The sequence below is a fragment of the Ambystoma mexicanum genome, chromosome 1q, assembly GCF_040938575.1.
Source record: "Ambystoma mexicanum isolate Mex_15411 chromosome 1q, UKY_AmexF1_1, whole genome shotgun sequence".
Classification (NCBI taxonomy): Eukaryota; Metazoa; Chordata; class Amphibia; order Caudata; family Ambystomatidae; genus Ambystoma; species Ambystoma mexicanum.
Window position 1 is genome coordinate 1,525,387,993 of NC_090922.1, and position 20,758 is coordinate 1,525,408,750.

At 52.7% G+C, this 20,758-nt stretch overlaps 1 protein-coding gene across 3 annotated transcripts in view; it reads right to left on the reverse strand.

The window, feature by feature from the left end:
* Positions 1 to 334: 334 nt before the first annotated feature.
* Positions 335 to 20,758, reverse strand: part of CDC20 (cell division cycle 20) — a 200,844-nt gene continuing 180,420 nt past the window's right edge. For all 3 annotated transcript variants that reach the window (XM_069642439.1, XM_069642441.1, XM_069642440.1), the window contains exon 11: positions 335 to 663. In XM_069642439.1, the coding sequence (XP_069498540.1) occupies positions 485 to 663 (179 nt within the window). In that variant the 3' untranslated portion in view covers positions 335 to 484. The remainder of the gene's footprint in view (positions 664 to 20,758) is intronic.

The window sequence follows — 20,758 nt, forward strand, 5'->3', positions numbered from 1 at the left end:
TGGTGCATGCAATACCCATCGCCATTTGCAAATGCTGCATTATTGGGCTCTTTGGAGTAGTCCTCAAAGCTGGGCCTCATGAGCCTTGCGTATGAATTCCTCTGCCTTCCGATTCACTGCAGAGGGCTGGAAGATGAGCTCACTAAAACAATGGCATAATCCGCACAAGCACTGCAGTTTATGGCAGAAAGCAGACTAGAGGGGTTCACTTTCCATGAGGGTTAGGCATCCTGTATTGTGGTATCCACCACAGAATGATCACAGAAGAACTGGTCAATCCTGCCGTCAAGGCTCAACCCAACACCCACAAAACAGACATCCATGAATCCTCGGATCACGTGCAAAAGTTCTTTATTGAAGCTATGGACTACTAATAAAATAACTGTACAATGCTCTGGAAAGTCTCTCATTTTCATGATTGCGCCTGGATGTGTGTGAGGGTAGTGGGGTGCCGGTGAGGGGTCAATTAGACTAGAAGTGTAAATCATCGAATGCTCTGGTGGATTATGCTGTTCTTGTTGCTGCCCACTTTCTCCTTTTCCTTCTTTTTGACTGGATCCACCTCAAAGCACTTCCAAAGTCTTAGGGTTTCATCTGCCGCAGCAGAGGCAACTGTGCAGCCATCGGGACTCATGGCCAGATTAAGAATACGTGCCGTATGACCTGTAATGAGAGTCAGCAGATTAGTGGTGTGGAATGCTCACCCCAATTTACGCAATCCAACAACCCCCTCGCCCCCCCCCGTCCCCCAAATAGAAGACAGGAGGACAATGGGCTGGTACACCCACCTGCATTACAGTTCCATAGCGGTGCGGAACATAACCATGATCTATGCCCGGCAGTATCAGAAGCAGCATGTAAAGGTGATCCCTCCCCCCCCCTGCATGCAGGAGACTTCAAAATGGGGCATCCAAGGGTCACCCCTTGGATTGTTATTCCCATAAAGAATAACGGTTTGGATTGTGGCATATGATCGTGGGGAGGGGGTTGGTAAGTTATGGATGGTCATGCAGCAAGTCTATGCTGTACCAGTGGTCATGGAAGCAGGTGATGACTGCAAGGAGAAACCACAGCATAACATACCGGCTATGCATGCCATGAAGCAGCAATGCAGAACGGTTGGCACAGTTTAGGCAATGCAGTGGATTGTTATTCTTGTGGTTAGACCCCAAATTGCCCGCAAGCAAACAATAGATCACTGGTGCGGTGACTCAATCCAGATTACTTTCCAGACTATGGGCTTTAATGCCTTCTTCACCCATCTCACCCGTATGTACTGTGGTAACCACCCCTCAAACCACTGGCATAACTCTTTAGCACACTTGTAATGCTGATTCACTGGCAATCAGTGGATCTACTAGAGTAGTAGCAAGCTCATCCATTTGCCAGTAGAGAGCGTGGACCCCATGTATGCCCTCACTTACACCCCCTCCCCACAGCCGCAACCTTCATTACAGTTACAAATCCATGCATATTGCCCTAAAGTAGATAATGTTGGTACTCACGTCAAATACCCACTTTTTGATGTACCAATGCACTGCCATTACAATAACTAGCATACCTCACCAATAGAACAAGTTACTTTCTTACCTGGTAACGTTCTTTCGATGGGATGGTCCGACGACGTATTCCATATCTATGACAGGTAATGTCCACAGCTGTGCTGCTTTGGAAAATCTTTGGCGTCTGCATAGATTACGTCGATGCGCCGTCCCTGAGGACCTCCTCCGACGGCCAATGTCACCCGATGTGATAAGTAGGACGCACGACACCCATAGCCTCAGTTTTAGTTTTTTCCCAGAACGTGTGCCACCAGTTTTCTGCCAGTCAGACATACAAGGCCTTGCGGAACACAAGCTGCAATCGCAAAAGAAATTCTGCAGCGGGGAAGGGAGGGAGCGATATGGAATACGCCGTCGGACCATCCCATCGAAAGAACGCTACCATGTAAGAAAGTAACTTGTTCTTTGAGGGGATTGGGTCCACCAACGTATTCCAGATCTATGACAGACTCCCAAAGCAGTACCAAGCAAGGAGGTGGGAAAGAATTTAGAATACAAATTTAACATGCCCAATCAAATTGCGGAGAGAACTGCCTTGCCAAAGGCCAGATCCTGCCCTCTGATGGAATCGAGGGAGTAGTGACGTACAAAAGTATGTACTGAAGCCCAGGTGGCTGCATCACAGATGTAACGCATAGGAACTCCCCTCTGCAGAGCAGTAGACGCAGCTAATCCCCTGGTAGAATGGGCCCGCAAGCCAGCCGGAGGATCCTTACCCACCAAGCGGTAACACTCGGAGATAGCTAAAATAATCCAACGAGACAGTCTGTTTCGTCACAGCTTGTCCCAAACGCTTTCCAGCGTAACCAATGAAAAGTTGATTGTCCACTCTGACCCGGGACATGCGCGAAATATAAAAGCTAAACATTCTCCTAGGATCAACCCTATAGAGCCTCTCTTCCTTACCAGGATCTGGAGGAGGATAGAACGCCAGAAGAGCAACCTTCTGGATCAAATGAAAGTCCAAAACCACCTTTGGAAGAAAAGGATGAACTCTAAGGCAACCGTAACTCACTCTGCGAGCGGAAGTAACCGCAACCAAAAATAGTTTGAGTTAACAGCCTCAAAGGGCAAGAATGTAAAGGCTCAAACGGAGCACCCATAAGAAACTTAAGGTTCAAATCCCAACCTGGCACCAGAAAAGGTGACGGAGGGAACACATTAGTGAGCCCTTTCAAAAACTGCAAAATTAAAGTAATTTCAAAATAGGAACACTCTTCAGACGATCGCTTAAATATAGACAGCGCCGCCAGGTAACCTTTAATGGTCCCCACTTGCAAGCCCCTGTGGGCCAAAGAAAGCAAAAAAGACAACCATGGGAATGTCACATTCAAAAGGATCCACATTCTGAACTCTGCACCAGTCGCAGAACTTTCTCCAACGGCAACGGTACAGAGACTTAGTTGCCGGCCGCCTGGCCGAGAGAAACACCTCCATCACGTCTTCAGGGAGGTCCCAATCCTTATACCTCAACCTTTCAGAAGCCAAGCGTGAAGATTGAGGGATCTGACCTCTGGATGGAGAACCTGACCCCCGCCACCCTCCCGTGAGAGCAGATAGTCAGTAGGGAAGACGACGTGGAGGGCAGATGGACAATTCTAGAAGGTCCGGGTACCACGTCTTCCGGGCCCACGCCGGAGCAATGAGGATCATCCGGGAACCGAACCTCCGCAGCACTTGCGGGATGACGGGCACTGGAGGAAACGCGTACAGCAGTGGGAATGACCACTCCACCACGAACGAGTCTCCTAAGGCTCCTTTTGGAGAAAAATCCCACAAGCAAAATCGCACTTCCGGTTGAAACTGGAGGCAAAGAGATCCACTTGTGGGGTCCCCCAAAGGGCGAAGATCTCCAGGAGAATCTCCTGAGCCAGCTCCCACTCGTGAGAGATCGAGCTCTGCCTGCTCAGAGCGTCCGCCGTCTCGTTGTCGTCTCCGGCCAGATGAACTGCCGAGATCGAAACTTCCTGCTGGATGGCCCAGAATTCGAGCTGCATCGCCTCCCAGCACAGCGGAAGTGACCCTGCCCCCCATTTTTTGTTGAGGTAGTGCATGGCCACCGTGTTGTCCATTAGAATCAGGACACTCTTCCCATGCACAGTCGGCAGAAAAGCCTTCAGGGCTAGCCTGATGGCCCTCAGCTCCAACAGATTGATATGGAGTCTGGACTCCGACGGAGACCAACGACCGCTGTCTGTCAACTCGTTGGCATGAGCTCCCCATCCCGTGAGGGATGAGTCTGTCACGATCGTCACCTCCGGCTAGGGCAGCCAAAATGGGGCCCCCTACATCAGATTGCCCTCGACGGCCCACCACAGAAGGTCCTGGGCTACAGAGGGTGGCACCTGAACAGGGACCGACAGCCTGCCGGAGGACTGAGACCAATGGAGCTTGAGTGCCTATTGCAAAGATTTCATCCGCGGACGAGCCTCTGGCACCAGAAGAATGCAGGATGCCATGAGGCCGAGCAGTCTCAAGAACTCGGACACTGGGAGATCTGGGGAAAATGAAACTTGTGCACCATCTGCTGAATGTGACGAGCCCTCACCTGAGGAGGAAAACACTGCCCCAGGGACGTGTCGAGCACTGCTCCGATGTACTGGAGCCGCTGCATTGGTGTCAAAGGGGACTTCTTTAAATTGAGGGAGAAGCCCAGCCTGTGAAGGGAGTGGCAGGTGACGGACAGATGATTCAGGACTTGCTCGGGAGAGCACCTCCTGATCAACCAATCGTCCAGGTAGGGGTAGACGTGAATCCCTTTCCTGAGATGCGCTGCCACCACCACCATGAGCTTGGTGAAAACCCTCGGGGCGGAGGTCAATCCGAACGGCAGGACCCGAAACAAAGTGCGAGTCGCCAACCGCGAACCTCAGGTACTTCTTGTGCTTGGGATGGATAGGCACATGGAAGTAAGCATCCTTGAGGTCGAGAGACACCAACCAGTCCTGAAGCTGAAGGGCCTGGAGGACTTGAGAAAGTCACCATCTTGAACTTGTCCTTCCTGAGGAGTTTGTTCAAACCGCGCAAGTCCATGATGGGTCTCAATCCCCAGTCTTTCTTCGATATCAAAAAATAAGGGGAATACCATCCCTTGTTCCTCTCCGCTACAGGCACCAGTTCTATGGTGCCTTTCTCCAGCAGGGCTTGAATTTCTGCGCAACAAGTGGATCCAGACTCTTCAAAGAGGCTCCCTGGTGGATTGTCGTGAGGCCTCTGCCGAAAAGGAAGACAGTATCCATGGGTTATGATCTCCAGAACCCACACATCCGAAGTAATGGCTCACCACTCTACAAGATGCTGCGCCAGCCTTGCCCCAACCGGCGAACCATGGGACCTAGCCTCATGATTGAGTTGTAGCGGCTGCGGCGTTGCCCGAGGGCAAAGAGGCAACTGCCCGAGCGGCCTTGGCACCTCGAGTACCTTTATTTCCACCTCTGGCACTCTTACGATGGCCTCTTTAAGCTAGCTCCCCTCGCTTTACTGAAGGACGAGTAATAGCGAAAGGAACCTCCCCTCCATTGCTGTCCCCTAGGACGAAAAGGCAGAGGTTGGCAAACTGCAGCGCCCAATGACTTCGCTGCAGCTTTGGAGGTCTGCAACCTCTCAAGGCTCTCGTCAGCATTGCTGCCAAAAAGGTGTTCACCGTCAAAGGGCATGTTGAGGAGCCGGGACTGCACATCAGGAGCGAACCCAGACTTCCGCAACCACGCAAACCTGCGCATTACGGTGCTTGCCGCCATGGACCGGCTGACACAATCCGCCAAGTCCAAACCCGACTGAATGGCCTCACAGATGGCATCCTTGGCATCCTGAACCATAGCAAGGAAACCATCCCGTTCGTCCCCTTCGGGAATATGTTCAGCCGCTAATGCAACACAGTTCCACAGAGTGTGTGTGAAACGAGACAAGGCACATATGGAGTTGGCCCGCCTGAAGCGCCATAACCCCCCGAAAAAAACACTTTCTTCGCCCAGCCGTCAAAACGTTTGTCGTCCCTATCCGGAGGGATGGTAGGATACAACGCCTGCTTTTCCGGGGCCGTAGCCGCCTGCACCGCCAAACTCTCCGGAGTGGGGTGCCTAGACAAGTAGCAGGGGTCGCTACTGGCTGGACGGTATCGAAAAAGACTTGCCCACTGCCGTGAGACTCTCCGGAGCAGTCCAAGCCGCCGCCACCCTTCTCTGCAGAGCCATATGAAAAGGAAAAACCGGGTCAGTGGGGGGGGGGGGGGGGCAGGGGGGGGAACGAGATCAAGGATGTCCGTGAGATCATCCTGAACAAACTCCCCTGGGGGAGCTGACCAACCCAAGTACTCGGTGACCCGAGACATAAGGCGCCGATATGAAAAATCAGCATGAGTGCCAGGCTCCGGCCTACAAAACTCCACCTCCGGAGAGGTGTCCAGTCCACTGGCATCATGCAGCGACTGCCGCAGGTCATCAAATGGCTATGGCCCGAGAGAAGTTCATTGGGAACCGGAACCAATCTGCCATCAGAGCCTTCATCACCCTCTGAAATGTACTCCAGGCGGGGAGAGGAAGACCTGAGGACCAAAGCAGTGCCTGACCTTAGCCAGAGCCTTTCTAGGGGCAAACCCTGTGCCATGGGGCCCCTCCCACACCACCGCCTCGAAAGGCGGCGAGGACGCCGAACTAGTCGGTGCCGACAGAAAAGGCGTCGAGCTGCGTCAACGTCAGCTGCAGCGCCGCCACAGGCCTCGAAGCCTGAGTGTGTCTCGACGATCTAGGTGCCGACGACCCCTTCGGAGGCGGAGCCTCGAGAGAAATCGCCGTTGACCTCGGCGCCACAGGCGTCGACGTCTACTTCGAAGACGGCACAGGATCACGCGGTCTCGAGCGTGTCGAGGACCGGCATGGCAAGAACGGCTACCCTTGTCCGAGCGGGACCTCTCCCGCGAGCCGTGCCGACCACCCGAGCCTGAAGGCGTACGAGCGGTGTCTCGACCGGTGCCGACCGACCCCACTCGGAGGCGCGGACGGACCGGTGCCCTGCGATTCAAGAATCGATACCATCTGCTTCCCGAAGGAAGCCCATTCCTCCAGTGTCGCTTGCATGGAGGGATAAGCGACCCGCTGACGGGCGAGCCCTCGGAAGAGGACTGGGAAGACGACCTATGCCGGCACTTCCGGAAATGCCTCGAAGAGGCGGAGGAGTGGCGAGACCGACTCCTGGAAGGAGACCCACTGGACTTCCGACGATGACACGGAGTCGCCCCTCGAGTCATCCGCCGAAAGCCCCGCAGACCTCGACTTCCAGGGCTTAGACACCCAGCCTACCGACAGCTTCTTGCGTTCCCGCAAGGCCTTTGCCGTGAGCGACTGGCAGTCGACAGTCATCCGTATCGTGGGCCTCCCCGAGGCACCAGAGGCAGGCGTTGTGCGAGTCTGTGACTGACATCTTGGACCCACAGTCCCTGGACGTGGGGTTGAAGACGAAGACATCGCCACAAACAGGTCTTCACAACAAATCGAACAGGTTCAACGAACAGAATTGAAAACCACAAACTCTGAGTCGAGGCGTACAGAGATTCACAAAGCGAACATGTTCGCGGAAAAAACGGAACTGGGGCTATGGGCATCGTGGGTCCTACTTATCACATCGGGTGACGTCGGCGGAGGTTCTCGGGGACTGCGCATCGATGTCATCGACGCAGGAGCCAAAGATTTTCCGAAGCAGCACAGCTGTGGACATTACCTGTCAGATATGGAATACGAATCCCCTCGAAGCAACGTTACGATGTAAAACCATCCTGGCACATCTAGTAGTGTAAGGGAGCAATCTCAGAACGTGCCAACTCCTCTCTACCTTCGAGACCAAACTCTTTTGCTTGACATAGGACTTTAATTCTTAACCTGGAGACACTTTACCTCACTCATGTATTTTAATGCGATTTTGAACTCTTTCTTCTGGTTGTGGAGTCAGACAAACTCCATAGGCATCTTTTTACATTGTCACAGCACCCTCAGTGCAGTGGCACAGGGAAGTCGCAGATTTCCTCAAGGTTTAAATACCTTCTCTTGGATAAACTACTGTTTCCAAGAGCAGTGAAGTGAAATTGATTTACTTACACTTGTAAATTTCTAGACACAGCACACCTAGTATCCCCCTTGTCTAGCTTCTTAGGTTACTCTTTCCCTGATGAATGGCTGGTGGAAGTGGTTTACTTTTCACTACTGTGGTGTGCATTTAGCACACGTTGCGTTCACAGCTGCAGTAAAGCACCCATGGGTGCCTTTTGTCAAAATGGCCCCAGCCTTTTGGGCCAATTCTCTGCCAAGGTCCTTGAAATGTACCCTTTGTTCGCTTTGCCTTTGGCGGGATTCACGAATGAAGCCCGCCTCTGGCTCCAGGGTATCTGGCAGGGGCAGGAAGCGAGGGAGGTGCCTGAAACTCCCTGTGCTTAGTCTCCTAGGAGACAAGAATGCACTCGTAGGCGATTGGCCAGCTGGCTGTCCGGCAATGTTAATGTTAAAGGATATTTGTACCATGCACTATCACCACCGGAGTAGTCCCCTGGCGCTCTGAAAGAGGGGGGGGGGGCGGGTGAGTTAGTGGGAATAAGATGGAAAAGTGCAAGAGAGCAGTGATGTGCTGATAGACCCACCGGGCTGAGGCTGCTGTCGGCTGGGCTTGGGGTGTTTTACGGTCAGTAGTCATTGTGTGCTTTTGTGCAAGTCTGTGGGGTTGGTTTTGTTGTTGCAGTGTAGTGAAGTTAGTGCAGATTGCTGCGTTTTAGGCTTGTGGTTGTGTTTGGTTAGAGTTTGAGAAGTGTATGCAGAGAGATGAAATTGTTAGTGGATTGGTTAGTTGGCATTTCTGTCCTTGCAGTTATGTCCATGTCTGATGTTTGCCATCATTCACTATTCCATTGTTGCTAATTTTCAATATTCTGTCTAGATGTGAGGCAGGCTAGTGATCACGATTCCAATCAAGTGTTGCACTTACCATCATTCACAGTTTCATCCAAGTGTGGCGCATGCCAACATTCACATTTCTATCTAGATGCGATACAAGCTAAGGAACAAGTTACTTACCTGTAACTGTTGTTCTCCAGCATGGGTCTGGCATGGATTCACATGCTCATGAATATTCCCCGTCGTCAGGCTGGGAATCCTCGGTAAAGAAAAAACCAGTATCAGTTTCGTTTCTGATCTGTCTTTCGTAGTAACAACCAATCACTGGTCCCTGCGTCATACTGACCACAGCCAATGACTGCCCTCTACCTAAGCACCGCCTCTGGCAGCCATCTTCAGATTTGGAAGCATGTGAAGTGGCAGTATGACCAAGTGAAGAGCCGCAGAGGGGTAGGCGGGAGGGTTCGCATGTGAATCCATGCCAGACCCATGCTGGAGAACAACAGTTACAGGGAAGTAACTTGTTCCTTCTCCAGCATGGGGTCTGGCATGGATTCACATGCTCATGAATAAAGAATACATAGCAGTACCCACATGCACAACCACGGGAGGTGGCAACGGCTCAACATTAAGCAGTACATCAAACTCAACATTAAGCATCTTACCTCCTCACCAGGCTCACCTCAGGCGAACAGGTTGCGCAGCACTGCTTGGCCGACCCTGGACTCCTCCCTGGAATCCCGATCGACGCAGTAGAATTTCGTGAAGGTGTGCGTCGACCTCCAGGGGCACACCAGAAAGGAACGCCGATGACAGTACATGATACAGCCGGAGAGCCATCTGGAAATGGAAGCCTTCGAGAGAGCCTTCCCCTGATTGACAGGTCCAAAGTTCACAAAGAGTTGCGACGTCTTCCGAAAACACTTCGTGCGGTCCACGTAGAACTTCAGCGCTCTAGCCACATCCAGCGAGTGCAAAGTCCTCTCAGCCGGCGACGAAGGCGACGGGAAGAACACAGGCAACACCAAGGGTTCGTTGAGATGGAAGTCCGACGGTACCTTGGGCATGAAGGAGGGGTGCGTCCTGAGCACTACCCTCGTGTCGTGAAAAGTCAAGTACGGGGCCTTGCAGGAAAGGGCCTGGATCTCTCCCACCCGTCGTGCGGAGGTGATGGCCACAAGAAACGCTGCTTTCCACGACAGAAACTTCAACGGGGCCGAGTGCAGAGGCTCGAACGGAGGTCCCATGAGCTTGGTCAGCACCACATTGAGCTCCCACGCCGGGGCCGGAGCCTTCACCGGCGGGAACGATCTGAACAGTCCCTTCATGAACTCTTTCACCAGACGATGAGACCACAAGGACGTCCGGCCCGTGGTTCTGGTGTATCGGGAGATCGCAGCAAGATGAATCTTGGACGCGTGTGCCAGTCCAGCTTTGGCCAGCGTCAGCAGGTACGGCAGTACCTGGGGAGCCGTAATCCGTAGAGGGTTAATCTTCTGTGCGTGGCACCAGACAGAGAACCTCTTCCATTTGTGTCCGTAGCATTTAAGAGTCGAGGACGCCCTGGCCTTTGCAAGAACCTCTCTGCAGTCGGCCGGTATGTCGTATCCTCCAAACTCTAGCGCTGCAGGAGCCAGGCCTGCAAGTTCAGCGATTTCGGGTCGTGGTGGAGGATGGCGCCTCCTTCCCTGGAGAGAAGATCCGCGTCCACCGGCAGCTTGATTGGCGGGGACGCTGACAAGTCCAGAAGGTCCGGGAACCATATCTGCCTCGGCCACGCAGGTGCGACGAGGATCATCCTGCACCGTGACCTCTTGAGCTGGTTGACGAGCCGGATTAGCAGTGGCAAAGGAGGGAACGCGTAGAGGAACAGGCCCTCCCAGGGGAACGAGAAGGCATCGCCCATGCTCCTCGCCTGGGGAAACCTGCTGGCGAACCTCCGGCACTTGGAGTTCGTCGCCGTCGCAAACAGGTCGATCTGGGGTGTGCCCCACCGTCGGAAGAGGCGATCCACTAGATCCTGCCATAGTTCCCACTCGTGGCACGAGCGCAGCTCCGTGCTGAGTGAGTCGGCGATGGTGTTTTTTATCCCTGCCAGATGAAACGGCACCAGAAACATCCTTTGGGCGACGGCCCAATGCCACAGGTCCTGCGCCTCCTTGGACAGCGCTGGGGACCTGGTTCCGCCCTGTTTCCTGATGTAAAACATGGTGGTGGTGTTGTCGGTGAAGATCCTTACCACCTTGCCCTTGAGGGACGGAAGGAAGGACCTGAGGGCCCAGAACACTGCACGGAGCTCCAGGACGTTGATATGGAGGGACTTCTCCGTCGGGAGCCAAAGGCCTCTCGCGTGCAGATTTTCGGTGTGCGCTCCCCACCCTTCCAGGGAGGCATCGGTGGTCACTGTCTCCTGGTGGTCTGGGGTCTGGAAGTCCATGCCCGCCGTCAGATGCGTGCGGTTGCCCCACCACCGGACCGCTCGGCGGAAACTCTCGTCGAGTGTGATCCTCTCCTCGAAGCTGCCCGTCGTTTGGATCCAGCGCACGTCCAGGAACTCCTGCAACGGGCGCATCCGGAGCCTGCACATGGGAATGAGGTAGATGCAGGAAGACATCATTCCGAGGAGGGACTTGATGGACCTCACCTTGGCCGCGTCGGAAACCAACATCCGCTGTACCTTGCCCAGGATGCACCTGGTCCTTTCCTCCGACGGGGAGGCCAGAAGAGACACTGTCGAGCTTCGCTCCCAGAAACAGTGCGTTTTGCGCGGGTACCAGGTGAGACTTGGCGTAGTTCACGGAAAATCCCAGGTCCGTGAGAAGTCGGAAGGTCCTTGCCGTGTGATCCAGGGCGAGCTCCCTCGTCTTGGCTCGGATGAGCCAGTCGTCCAGGTAGGGGTAGACGTGGATCCCCTCGCGGCGCAGCTGCGCCGCCACCGGTGCAAGGCACTTGGTGAATACCCTGGGGGCCGACCGTAGTCCGAAGGGAAGGGCTTTGAACTGGTAATGACGCCCTTGGACCACAAACCTGAGGAATTTTTGGTGCCCCTTTAGGATGGGAATATGGAAGTAGGCATCCTCCAAATCCAACGACGACAGGAAGTCTCCTTCCTCCAGCTGACCCAGGACGTGCTGGAGGGTGACCATCCGGAAATTGGACTCCCACACGCTGACGAAGCTCGCCAGCCGGCCTCCCACCGGGGTGCTTCGGTGGGGGCCCGACCCCACGGTCGGTTCAATCCTGCTTCGACGAGGCTTTGCCGCCTTGACCTCCCTGGCGACGACGGCGGGGTCCGCCAGACTTGCCTCGTCCTCTGTAGGCCTCCTGAGCCGACGAGCGGGCCGCTTAACGGTAGGTGGAGAAACCGCCGCCTGATCTTGGAGGCGCCCTTGCCTCCGCTGCTCCGAAAGGGCGTCCGTCGTCGTTGCAGAACTCCAAGGGCCCGGGCCGTCTCGGTGTCCGCTTTAATGGCCTGAAGGGAATCGTCCACTGTTTTCCCAAACAGGTTGTTCCCATCGAAGGGCATGTCCAGGACTCTGGTCTGAACGTCTTGACGGAAGTCCGCAGCCTTGAGCCATCCACGCCGCCTAAGGCAAACGCCGTTGCCCAACTGGCGGAACCCAGTGTCGGCGATGTCCGTCGCAACGGTAATGGCGTGGTCCGAAGCCACCTCACCTTCCTGCAGGATCTCCAGGGCCTCTGCCCTCTTGTCGTCCGGCAAGAAGTCCAGTTTGTACCAGAGCTCCCTGTCGTAGCGGGCCACGATAGCCAAGGCGTTGGCTGCTTTAATCGTCGTCGCCGCAGACGAGATGACTCTGCATCCCATAGCGTCCAATTTCTTTCCCTCGCCGTCCGGTGGGGAAGTCGATGTGGAGGCCGCACCCCCCCCCCCGCTTATTTCCTGGCCGCCGCGGAGACGACGGAGTCCGGGGTAGGCTGTGCCCGGAGGCACAGGGGGGCCGTGTCCGGGACCCGGTACTTCTTCTCGTACCAGTCTCTTCTAGCTGGCGTCGTGGAAGGGTTCTTGAGGGTGAGGCCCTCATCCCAAATGTCGTCCAATAGAGGCACTGAGAGGACCGTCTTCCTCTTGGCCTTGCGCCGCTGATAAAGGAAACCTTCCTTCTTCTCCTCAGGGCAGAGTTGGAAAAGCTCGGATGCCCTGGTGATCATGGAGTGGAACGATCCAATCTCGCCGGGCGGAGAAGCCCTGGTGGGAGGCGACGACGCTACCTTCTCGTCGTATACCTCGTCGTCCGTACCCGTCGCTGCCGTGTCAGTCCCCGTATCATCCCCTCGGGTGGACGGGGAGGAGGGCTGGAAGGGGCGCGACGCCTGAAAAGGAGGCGGAGGGTGGATCCTTCTTTTCTTGGTAGGGGGAACACCAGAAGGTCCCGGTTCTGGGTCCCCCGACGGGAGAGGTTCCGTCGGCAACGGTAGTCTCGTCCTTATCTCTGAGCATAAGGACTGTATAGCCAACAAAATGGCCGCTGAGTTGTCTCGCGGCGCTGGCAGAGGGGAATCCGACGGGCGATCAGGGGCCCCGTCGGTACCCTCGATGATGTCGTCGTCACCTGCGTCGGGATGCATCCCGACGGGCCGGTCTTCTTCCACGCCGAGGCCGTGGCTTAAGACTTCGACCAGCTCCTCCTCCGAGGTTGAGGCCGAATCTACGACGACGCCCTGCCCCCCCTTTTTCTTCCCCACGGGGGATTTCACGGGGGCCCCATCGATGGGCACAAAAGAGGACTCCCTCCGAGGTGGCAGGGAGACTCTGAGCCCCCGAGGTCGCCACCACTGGTGTAGCCCCCACAGGCTGAGCCAGGGCCACCGCGACAGTTTCGATAGAGGGCTTGGCCGGATGGATTAAGGCCTTCACCACCTTAGGTGCGCTCACCGCCTTATCCTTGAGGGGGGGGACACTGCCTCGCTCCCCCTCCGATGGGGCCTTCGAGCTCGACCGGGGCCTCTCCAGGAGCTTCGCCGGGTGCTCGGCCTTCCTCTTACCCGACCCAGAGCGTTGGCTCGTGGTTGATGGTGCCGGGGAGGGCGCGCCCTGCCTGGCGCCCGTAGAGCCCGACCGTTCGGTGCTCCCGGTGCCAGCAGACTCGCGGTGCTTTGCCTTGTGTTGGACCCCCGTCGCCGGGGCGTCCTCAAAGGTCTTAGAAGACCGCTCGGATTTCTTCCTCTTCTTCTCGCCTGACGGGCTCTTCCCTTCCAGCCAGTTGGCGAGACGTTGATGGCGGTCCTTCATGGTCCGCTCCGACATGTTGCCGCAAAACGCACAGTCCTTCTCCACGTGCGTCTTGTCCTCATGTAAGCAGTAGAGACAAAAGGAGTGTTCGTCCTCCTTAAAGACGTTCTGCAGCTGGCATCCAGGGCAGACCCTGAACAGCTTTCCGGGCGTCGAGCATCCCTTCTCCTGGGCCATGTCCGGGCCTGAGAAACTTCTGGAGTCCTCCAAAAGCGTAGCTCGACGAAATCTTCACCCTTGAGGGGTGCAGACGAATCCGACACGGGTCCCCGTTGATCGGATGGAGAGTCGGTGGAGCTTGAGGCTCTTTTGACCGAAAAAACGAAGTTTTTCAGAAAAAACGTGAAAAAATAGCACTAACGCTCGAGAGCAATAGCACGAGGATCCCAACACATGAACGTGCGGTAAAAATCTGAAGATGGCTGCCAGAGGCGGTGCTTAGGTAGAGGGCAGTCATTGGCTGTGGTCAGTATGACGCAGGGACCAGTGATTGGTTGTTACTACGAAAGACAGATCAGAAACGAAACTGATACTGGTTTTTTCTTTACCGAGGATTCCCAGCCTGACGACGGGGAATATTCATGACCATGTGAATCCATGCCAGACCCCATGCTGGAGAACGTTAAGAATTTTATTTAAGTGTGGCGCATGCTAACATTGTTAACCCTGTCTAAAGATGACGTAGGCTAATCTTAACATTTCTGTATATGTGTGGCACTAGTTAACATTGGCTAGTGTGTTAGAGCATAATGCAATGCAACATTTACAGTCTGGCCAAGAATGGAATTAGGCTTGTGGTCACAAATCTCTATGAATGCATGGCGTAATTCTATGGCAGTCTACGTTATGGTGAGGTAGAGTGGCGAGGGCTTTCTGGAGTAGAGTAATTGCTCTACACCCGACCCATGCCACACTTAAAAGTTTTGTTGCTGTCTGTTGGCTGCTGGCTTCCTTTGCTTCCCCTGCGGACACCTGTAGACACGCCTTGGAGCCGCTACTGTAGGCGCCGCCCTTTGCCTCGTGGCTCTTAGCCGAGGGGGCTGCCCGGCAGAGGGCTGCCCTGGGGAGGTCTGTTATGACCAGGTGGACGCACCAATCAGGGGAGGTGGATGGTTGGAGGGGGAGGGTGGGACTGAAGAGGCCAGACAAACAAAGGACTACACCCCCACAGACTGCACCCTTTGGATGCAGCCCAACAGGCACCAGATTAGCACACAATGCTCACCAAAAAATAGATACATGATTATTTTTTAAAATATATATTAGAAGAAACACACCACTCCAAAAGAGTGCATAAAGCACGCCAAAAACGGATTACAATCATTGTGAAACTACACTCAGAATCGACCAGCCCCTAAAAGGCGCTTCCACACTGGTTTCTCCTGCCATATCCTTCCTCATGGCAGTCCTGCAATGACAGCCACCCTGGAATGAATGGGAGAAACCTGCATAAAAAAAGTGTGAGGCTTTTTGGCTTGGAAGGAAGTCGACCACTGGACGAAGAAATCTGAGGAAGAACTTTAAGGACGCATGCTGCAACTCCTGGACCGTTGGTTTGCCCTGTGAAGCACTGCTGCTGTGCTGAAACTCCAAATGCGTATCTACTGAGAAGCACCTGCAAGGACTTCTCCCTTGAGTTGGTGGGACCAAATCAACTCCAAAGTACGCCACTGGACATGCTTTCGGAGCTGGTTGAAATTCCACTGCAGTTGCTGCTGGAACTGAATAGCCAGGGAGAAGAACATCAGATTGTGTGTGGCGCTTTTAAACTGGCCAAGAGCTCCGGGAATATCCTCCAGACTCCCAGGAAACGGGACTGACCGAGCCACCTCAGAGTGCTGGACCCCAGATGCAAGGAAATCCCATCTTGACATCCAGGAATCATAGTGGACGAGCTGAAACACTGAAGTGCCACTTGCATGAAGATTGCCGGTTGCGGTCGGTGACCCTCCCATTGCAGCGCAGGAGCCCCCAGACCTTCTCCATCTTGTCACCACGACCGAAGCCCAGGAACACCTGGAGCTGTACAGGAACAGAAGCCACCTGCTGCACTTTTCAACCTAAAGATACTTAAAGTCTGAGGGAACTTAACTCTTGTTGTGCCACCTTGCTTGTCCTTGGTTGCCTATGTAGAGTTGTTAACAGTTTCTTTACCTCACAAGCATAATCAGCTTGTGGCCCTACTTTGTAGAATAAGAAATTCAAAGACGTCTAAAACATTGTGCAAGACTTTACCTGCAAGAAGTTCTTCAGCTCACCTTGACTTTTGCCAACTTAACATTGGCTGGCCTGGCTCCCAGAATGACTCCTCTCCTTTGCTCAAGTGTAATGTCTTCCTTCCAGGAGGGGTTTAACTTTGTATTGGGGTACCACAAGTACTTACCCGCTTCAGAATATTTGTGTGATCTCTTGTTCAGTTCTAATAACCTCTTTGCCAAACTCTTAAGCCCGATTCTAAATGCAAACAGTGGTAAATTAATGTCCACAGTGTCCTACTTACTAAAGTCACCCGAGGGTGTAGGAAGTGTGTGCCATCCCAAAAGGGAACTTACTGATTTAGAGTATTTGAGTGTATGTGTACTATTATATTGCTCCTTCTGAAGGCTTATTTAAACATACTTCAATAAATGAATTGTTTAATCAAGAAACCTTGAATCTTTGTGTAACGCCTACAACTGTGTAGTAAAGACCAAAGGTTTCGTTCCTGTTGCTTGGAGGTCCGGGTTGTTGCAGTGCACCCAAATGGTACTGCATACAATCTTGCCTAACAAATATGCCTGGCAACCCCAAATACAAATTTAGCACCCAGCATGCTACAGCACAAGGTTTCCCTCAAGGATAGCCCCTTTGAATTTGTGGCGTGGCCAGCAGCTGGACAAAGCAGGAGCATTCTGCTTGTGGCTGACTGAAGATCCTCTTGAATTCCTGCTTTGTTTGCGCCCAGGTGTGCCCTGACTTGGGATCCTGTGGGGTTAATCTGGATGACTGGTGATGCTAGCAAGATTGAGGCCCCGGTGGAGAAAGCACACTTGGTGCCCAAAGACTGGCCCATGCTTTTAAGATGCAGCAGATCAGAGGTGCTAGGATTAAGTCCACCTCCTGCTGATTTACGGAGCTTCCGCCACCAGTCCGACTGCGGGGCAGTGATTGTGAGCAGCTGGAGAAACAACCACATTGCTGGGGCGGCGGACTGGCCCTGGAGTCAGCTGACTGACCTGGGTCAACCCCAGAAGGTTTTGCTTTACTGATGGATTATTTTTCCTTATGCCACCGAGTGTGAACGTTTTCCACACTCTCACTTTATGGGTGTCATTTAAGACTCTCCATAGTGCCTTTTTAATTTAACGCACAGACAACTTGTTACATACTGTCTATTGTTGCTGGGTTGCCCTTGGGGCTCCCTTTTAGCTTTCTCTGGCTAACTTTGAGAACTACAGGATCTTTGGATCTCTTTACATTTTATTAGGAGAGACCAGCACCCCCACCTTATGTGCAGTGCTGAGTAGATACTGGGTATATCCCCATTCTAAATGAGACATTTCCGTGTTCTTGTCCTTTTCTTGTTCCGACCTCCAGAGCAGGAAAATCCCGTCAATTTGGTCTTTGGTGGGAAGATAGTCATTTCCAGCGACTGGAGGGCCTGCTGCAGCCCTTCCTTCCAATCTACCTGGGGACTCCAAAAACGATGACCCCCCTACCCAGAGCCTGACCAGACCCACTAAACTCAGGATGACCTGCATTTTGAGCAATCCCACGTTGTGCTGCGACCTTGCAGGGCTGCAATGCCCTGGGACCTCAAGCCATTGTGCGGTGCAGTCTTCCGAATCCTTTGTGTAAACAAAGTATGGGAACAAGGAATGCCAGATTCAAGCTCATTCAATGTAATCTTTTTCATAGGGTCTATCTGACCTCGACCAAACTGCATGCAATGGACAAGTCAAGAATGTTGCAGATCTGGGAGCGTGCCAGCCAGGATCTGGCATATGTGGTGGGAATGCTCAGGGATTGCAGGTTATTGGCAGGGAGTGATAGTAAAGATTAACCTGTTACTGCATTCCGGTTTTGAGTGCCGCCTGAGTGTTAGTGGGGTCCAAAAAGTGGGCACCCAAAGTGCTGGAAAAAGTTTTGAATGCTTTAATTTGTTTTTAATGGGGGTTCCCCGCCAACCACACCCCCCCGTTTGTTTTTTTAAAATGCAAACTAAAAATATATTTAGCATTCGATCCTTTTTCGAAACTGCGACTGGACACCGTCAAAAAGATGGGTAGCCATGGCCTGGAGGAAACCCCAGAGCCCATCCTTGACGAGTTGGATGGAGGATATTCATAGATGGGGATGGCATAGCTGGACATTCTGAAAAGGACTGGAGACAAAGTTGGAAGGTGTGGTGGTAGATTGGAGCCAACTTCGAACTCCACTTCAGTAGTCTTGACACCTCTGGGAATGGGGAAAGAGACTGGGGAGAGGTGAGGTGGTAGATTATGTTTTAAACCCATTTGCAGGGCTTGCTTGGCAGTAGGTTTTGATTTACCCTACGGAGAAGTCTCAGAAATTAGCCAATTCTCTCCACCTTAGAGACCCCCAGCAACTTTGCTGTATTTTGGAGGATTTGATTTTTTGAATCTGCATAGAGTGAGACCCTTTTCCCACGCATGTATTTTAATGTGATTTTGTACACTTTCTTTTGGTTGTGGAGTCTGACAAACTCCATTGGTATCATCTTTTACATTGTGTCCCACAGCACCTTCAGTGCAGTGACACAGGGAAGACTCAGATTTCCCCAAGGTTTAAATACCTTTCTGTGTGATAAACTACTGTTTACCAGAGCAGTAAAGTGAACCATTGTAACTTTCTAGACCCAGAACACTATTACAATAGAGAGCTGGAGAGGTTACTTTGTATCCCCTGTGTCTAGATCCTCATGTAACATTGAGGTTACCCTTTCCTCACTGAATGGCTGGTGGCAGTGGTTTTGTTTCAACTACATTGGTTTGCATAGTTTGCAACTCGGTAAAGCAACTGCAGGAGCCATCTTTTTTTAAATTTAAGTTATTGATTTTTAATCTTATGGGAAATTTATAAGCATGGTAAATTCAGTGTGCATCAATATGAGACTTCAATTGGATAATGTCTTGCATTATGATGTCATTGTCCTCCCCGCCCATTCAAGGTGCGGGTGTCGAGATCCCTCCCTTCCGTCTCCCTCAGACAGCATTTCCGTTGCCACAAATTTGTCGGCAAGAGTTTGGCTCGCGTTAGTTGTAGAATGGGACCTTGTTCTCATGCGTTTCGTTTATGCATAGGTTACGTGGCAGGCTAGGTTTCTGGGGGTGTTTTCGGGATTGTTCCCTTGGCATTCTGGGATGGTGTTTTCACCAGTTGTTGCTTAAGGGCTCGTTTGATTATTCATTTCGTATGTACTGATTGACAAAGTCACACCATGTTTCTTCATGTCGCGCTGCCTTGTTGTGAGGGGCTACGGTAATCTTCCATTGTGTGGATATTTTTCTGCCAGTGTTTATCCATTCTTTCTTGGCTGGGAGGTGTGGGGACTTCCATTGGATGACCAGGCATGCTCTAGCTGCTAGGAGGAGCGATGACACCACTCCTTTGGTCCTAGGGAGGTCCTCTTCCTCTAGGCCAAACATTAGGAGGGGAGCTGGGTTCCTCTTGATGCCATCCATCTGTTTGATCCATCCGAGGACTTCATTCCAGTATATGCAGATGGGACAGTCCCACCACATATGCCAGTAGTTGGCTTCCATTCCGCATTGTCTCCAGCATTTAGGACTGTTGGTTTGGTACATTTTTGACAGTCGGAGAGGGTCATACTGCCATCTGTGTAGTAACTTTATGGCATGTAGTTTGTATTGTGAGGCAATTGATAACTGATGGGGGGCTGCAAATCTTGTCCCACATTTGTTGATCAAATTCCTGGCCGAAATCTTTTTTCCCACTTTTTTTACAGGCTTGGGGCTGGATTGGTGCAAATTAGGGCACTGTACGACCGTGTCCAGGACTGTCTCAAAGGGCATTAGCTCTCTTCGGATTTTGTCTTTCCATTCCTTCCTGGACATAACGCCTTTCAAGCGCAGATGTTCCATATAGTCCAGAGTATTGGATGATTGAGCAATCTCCTAGTAAGCTGTGGTCAGGGAACCCATAGCCATTCTGCAAGAGTGGCGGGAGTCAGATTATCGTTGTCCAATTGAACCCATTGCAGGTCTTTCCTGTCCCTGAGGTGGGGGATGAGGAATCTTAGTTGGGCCGCCTGATAATATCGTTCAATGTCTGGGAGGCCGACTCATCCTTGGTAGTATCAGGTTTCATAAGGTATTCAAGGTTTCTTCCTCTCCCATAGAAATCTGGTTATTGCCCTTCTCACTTGCTAGAATTGCTCCGGGAGTACCTGAAAGGAATACAAGAGGCGTGGGAGACTAACCATTTTCACAGCGTTCAGACGTCCCATCTAGGATATTGTGAGCGATTGCCACTTTGTGAGGTCTGCGTTGAGGGCAGCAAGAAGCTGGGGGGGGAAGTTAGTTTCATATATGTCTGCAACCTCTCTGGTCAAATTGACAGATAAGTATTTTAATGTGGGGCCGCCAATGATGAATCCTAAGCGTTCAAATTCTGTTTGTTCTGGGACGGTTTGTGCAGCGGGAAGAGGATGGATTTGGATTTGTTCATTTGAAGCCTGACAGTGCTCCGTATTCTTCTATAAGATGAATTGCCTGTGGGATCGAGGTCATTGGATTCTGCGCGTGAAGCAGGATGTCGTCTGCATACAGGGCCAGCTTCTATTCACAGCCGCTCATGCATAGTCCCTCGACGCCGTCGCTCGACCTGATCTTCTGTGCCAGAGGTTCCCGTGAAAGTGCGAATAGTATGGCGGAGAGGGGGGTCATCCCTATCTCGTTCCTCTGGTCAGGGGGAACCAGCGTGAGTACTGGGAGTTCACCGCGACAGACGCTCGCGGTCAGGTGTAGGCGGCTTTGATTCCTCATCTGAGGGACGGGTCTAGCCCCATTTTCTTCAGCGTGGCCTCAAGGATTCACCATTCGACTTTC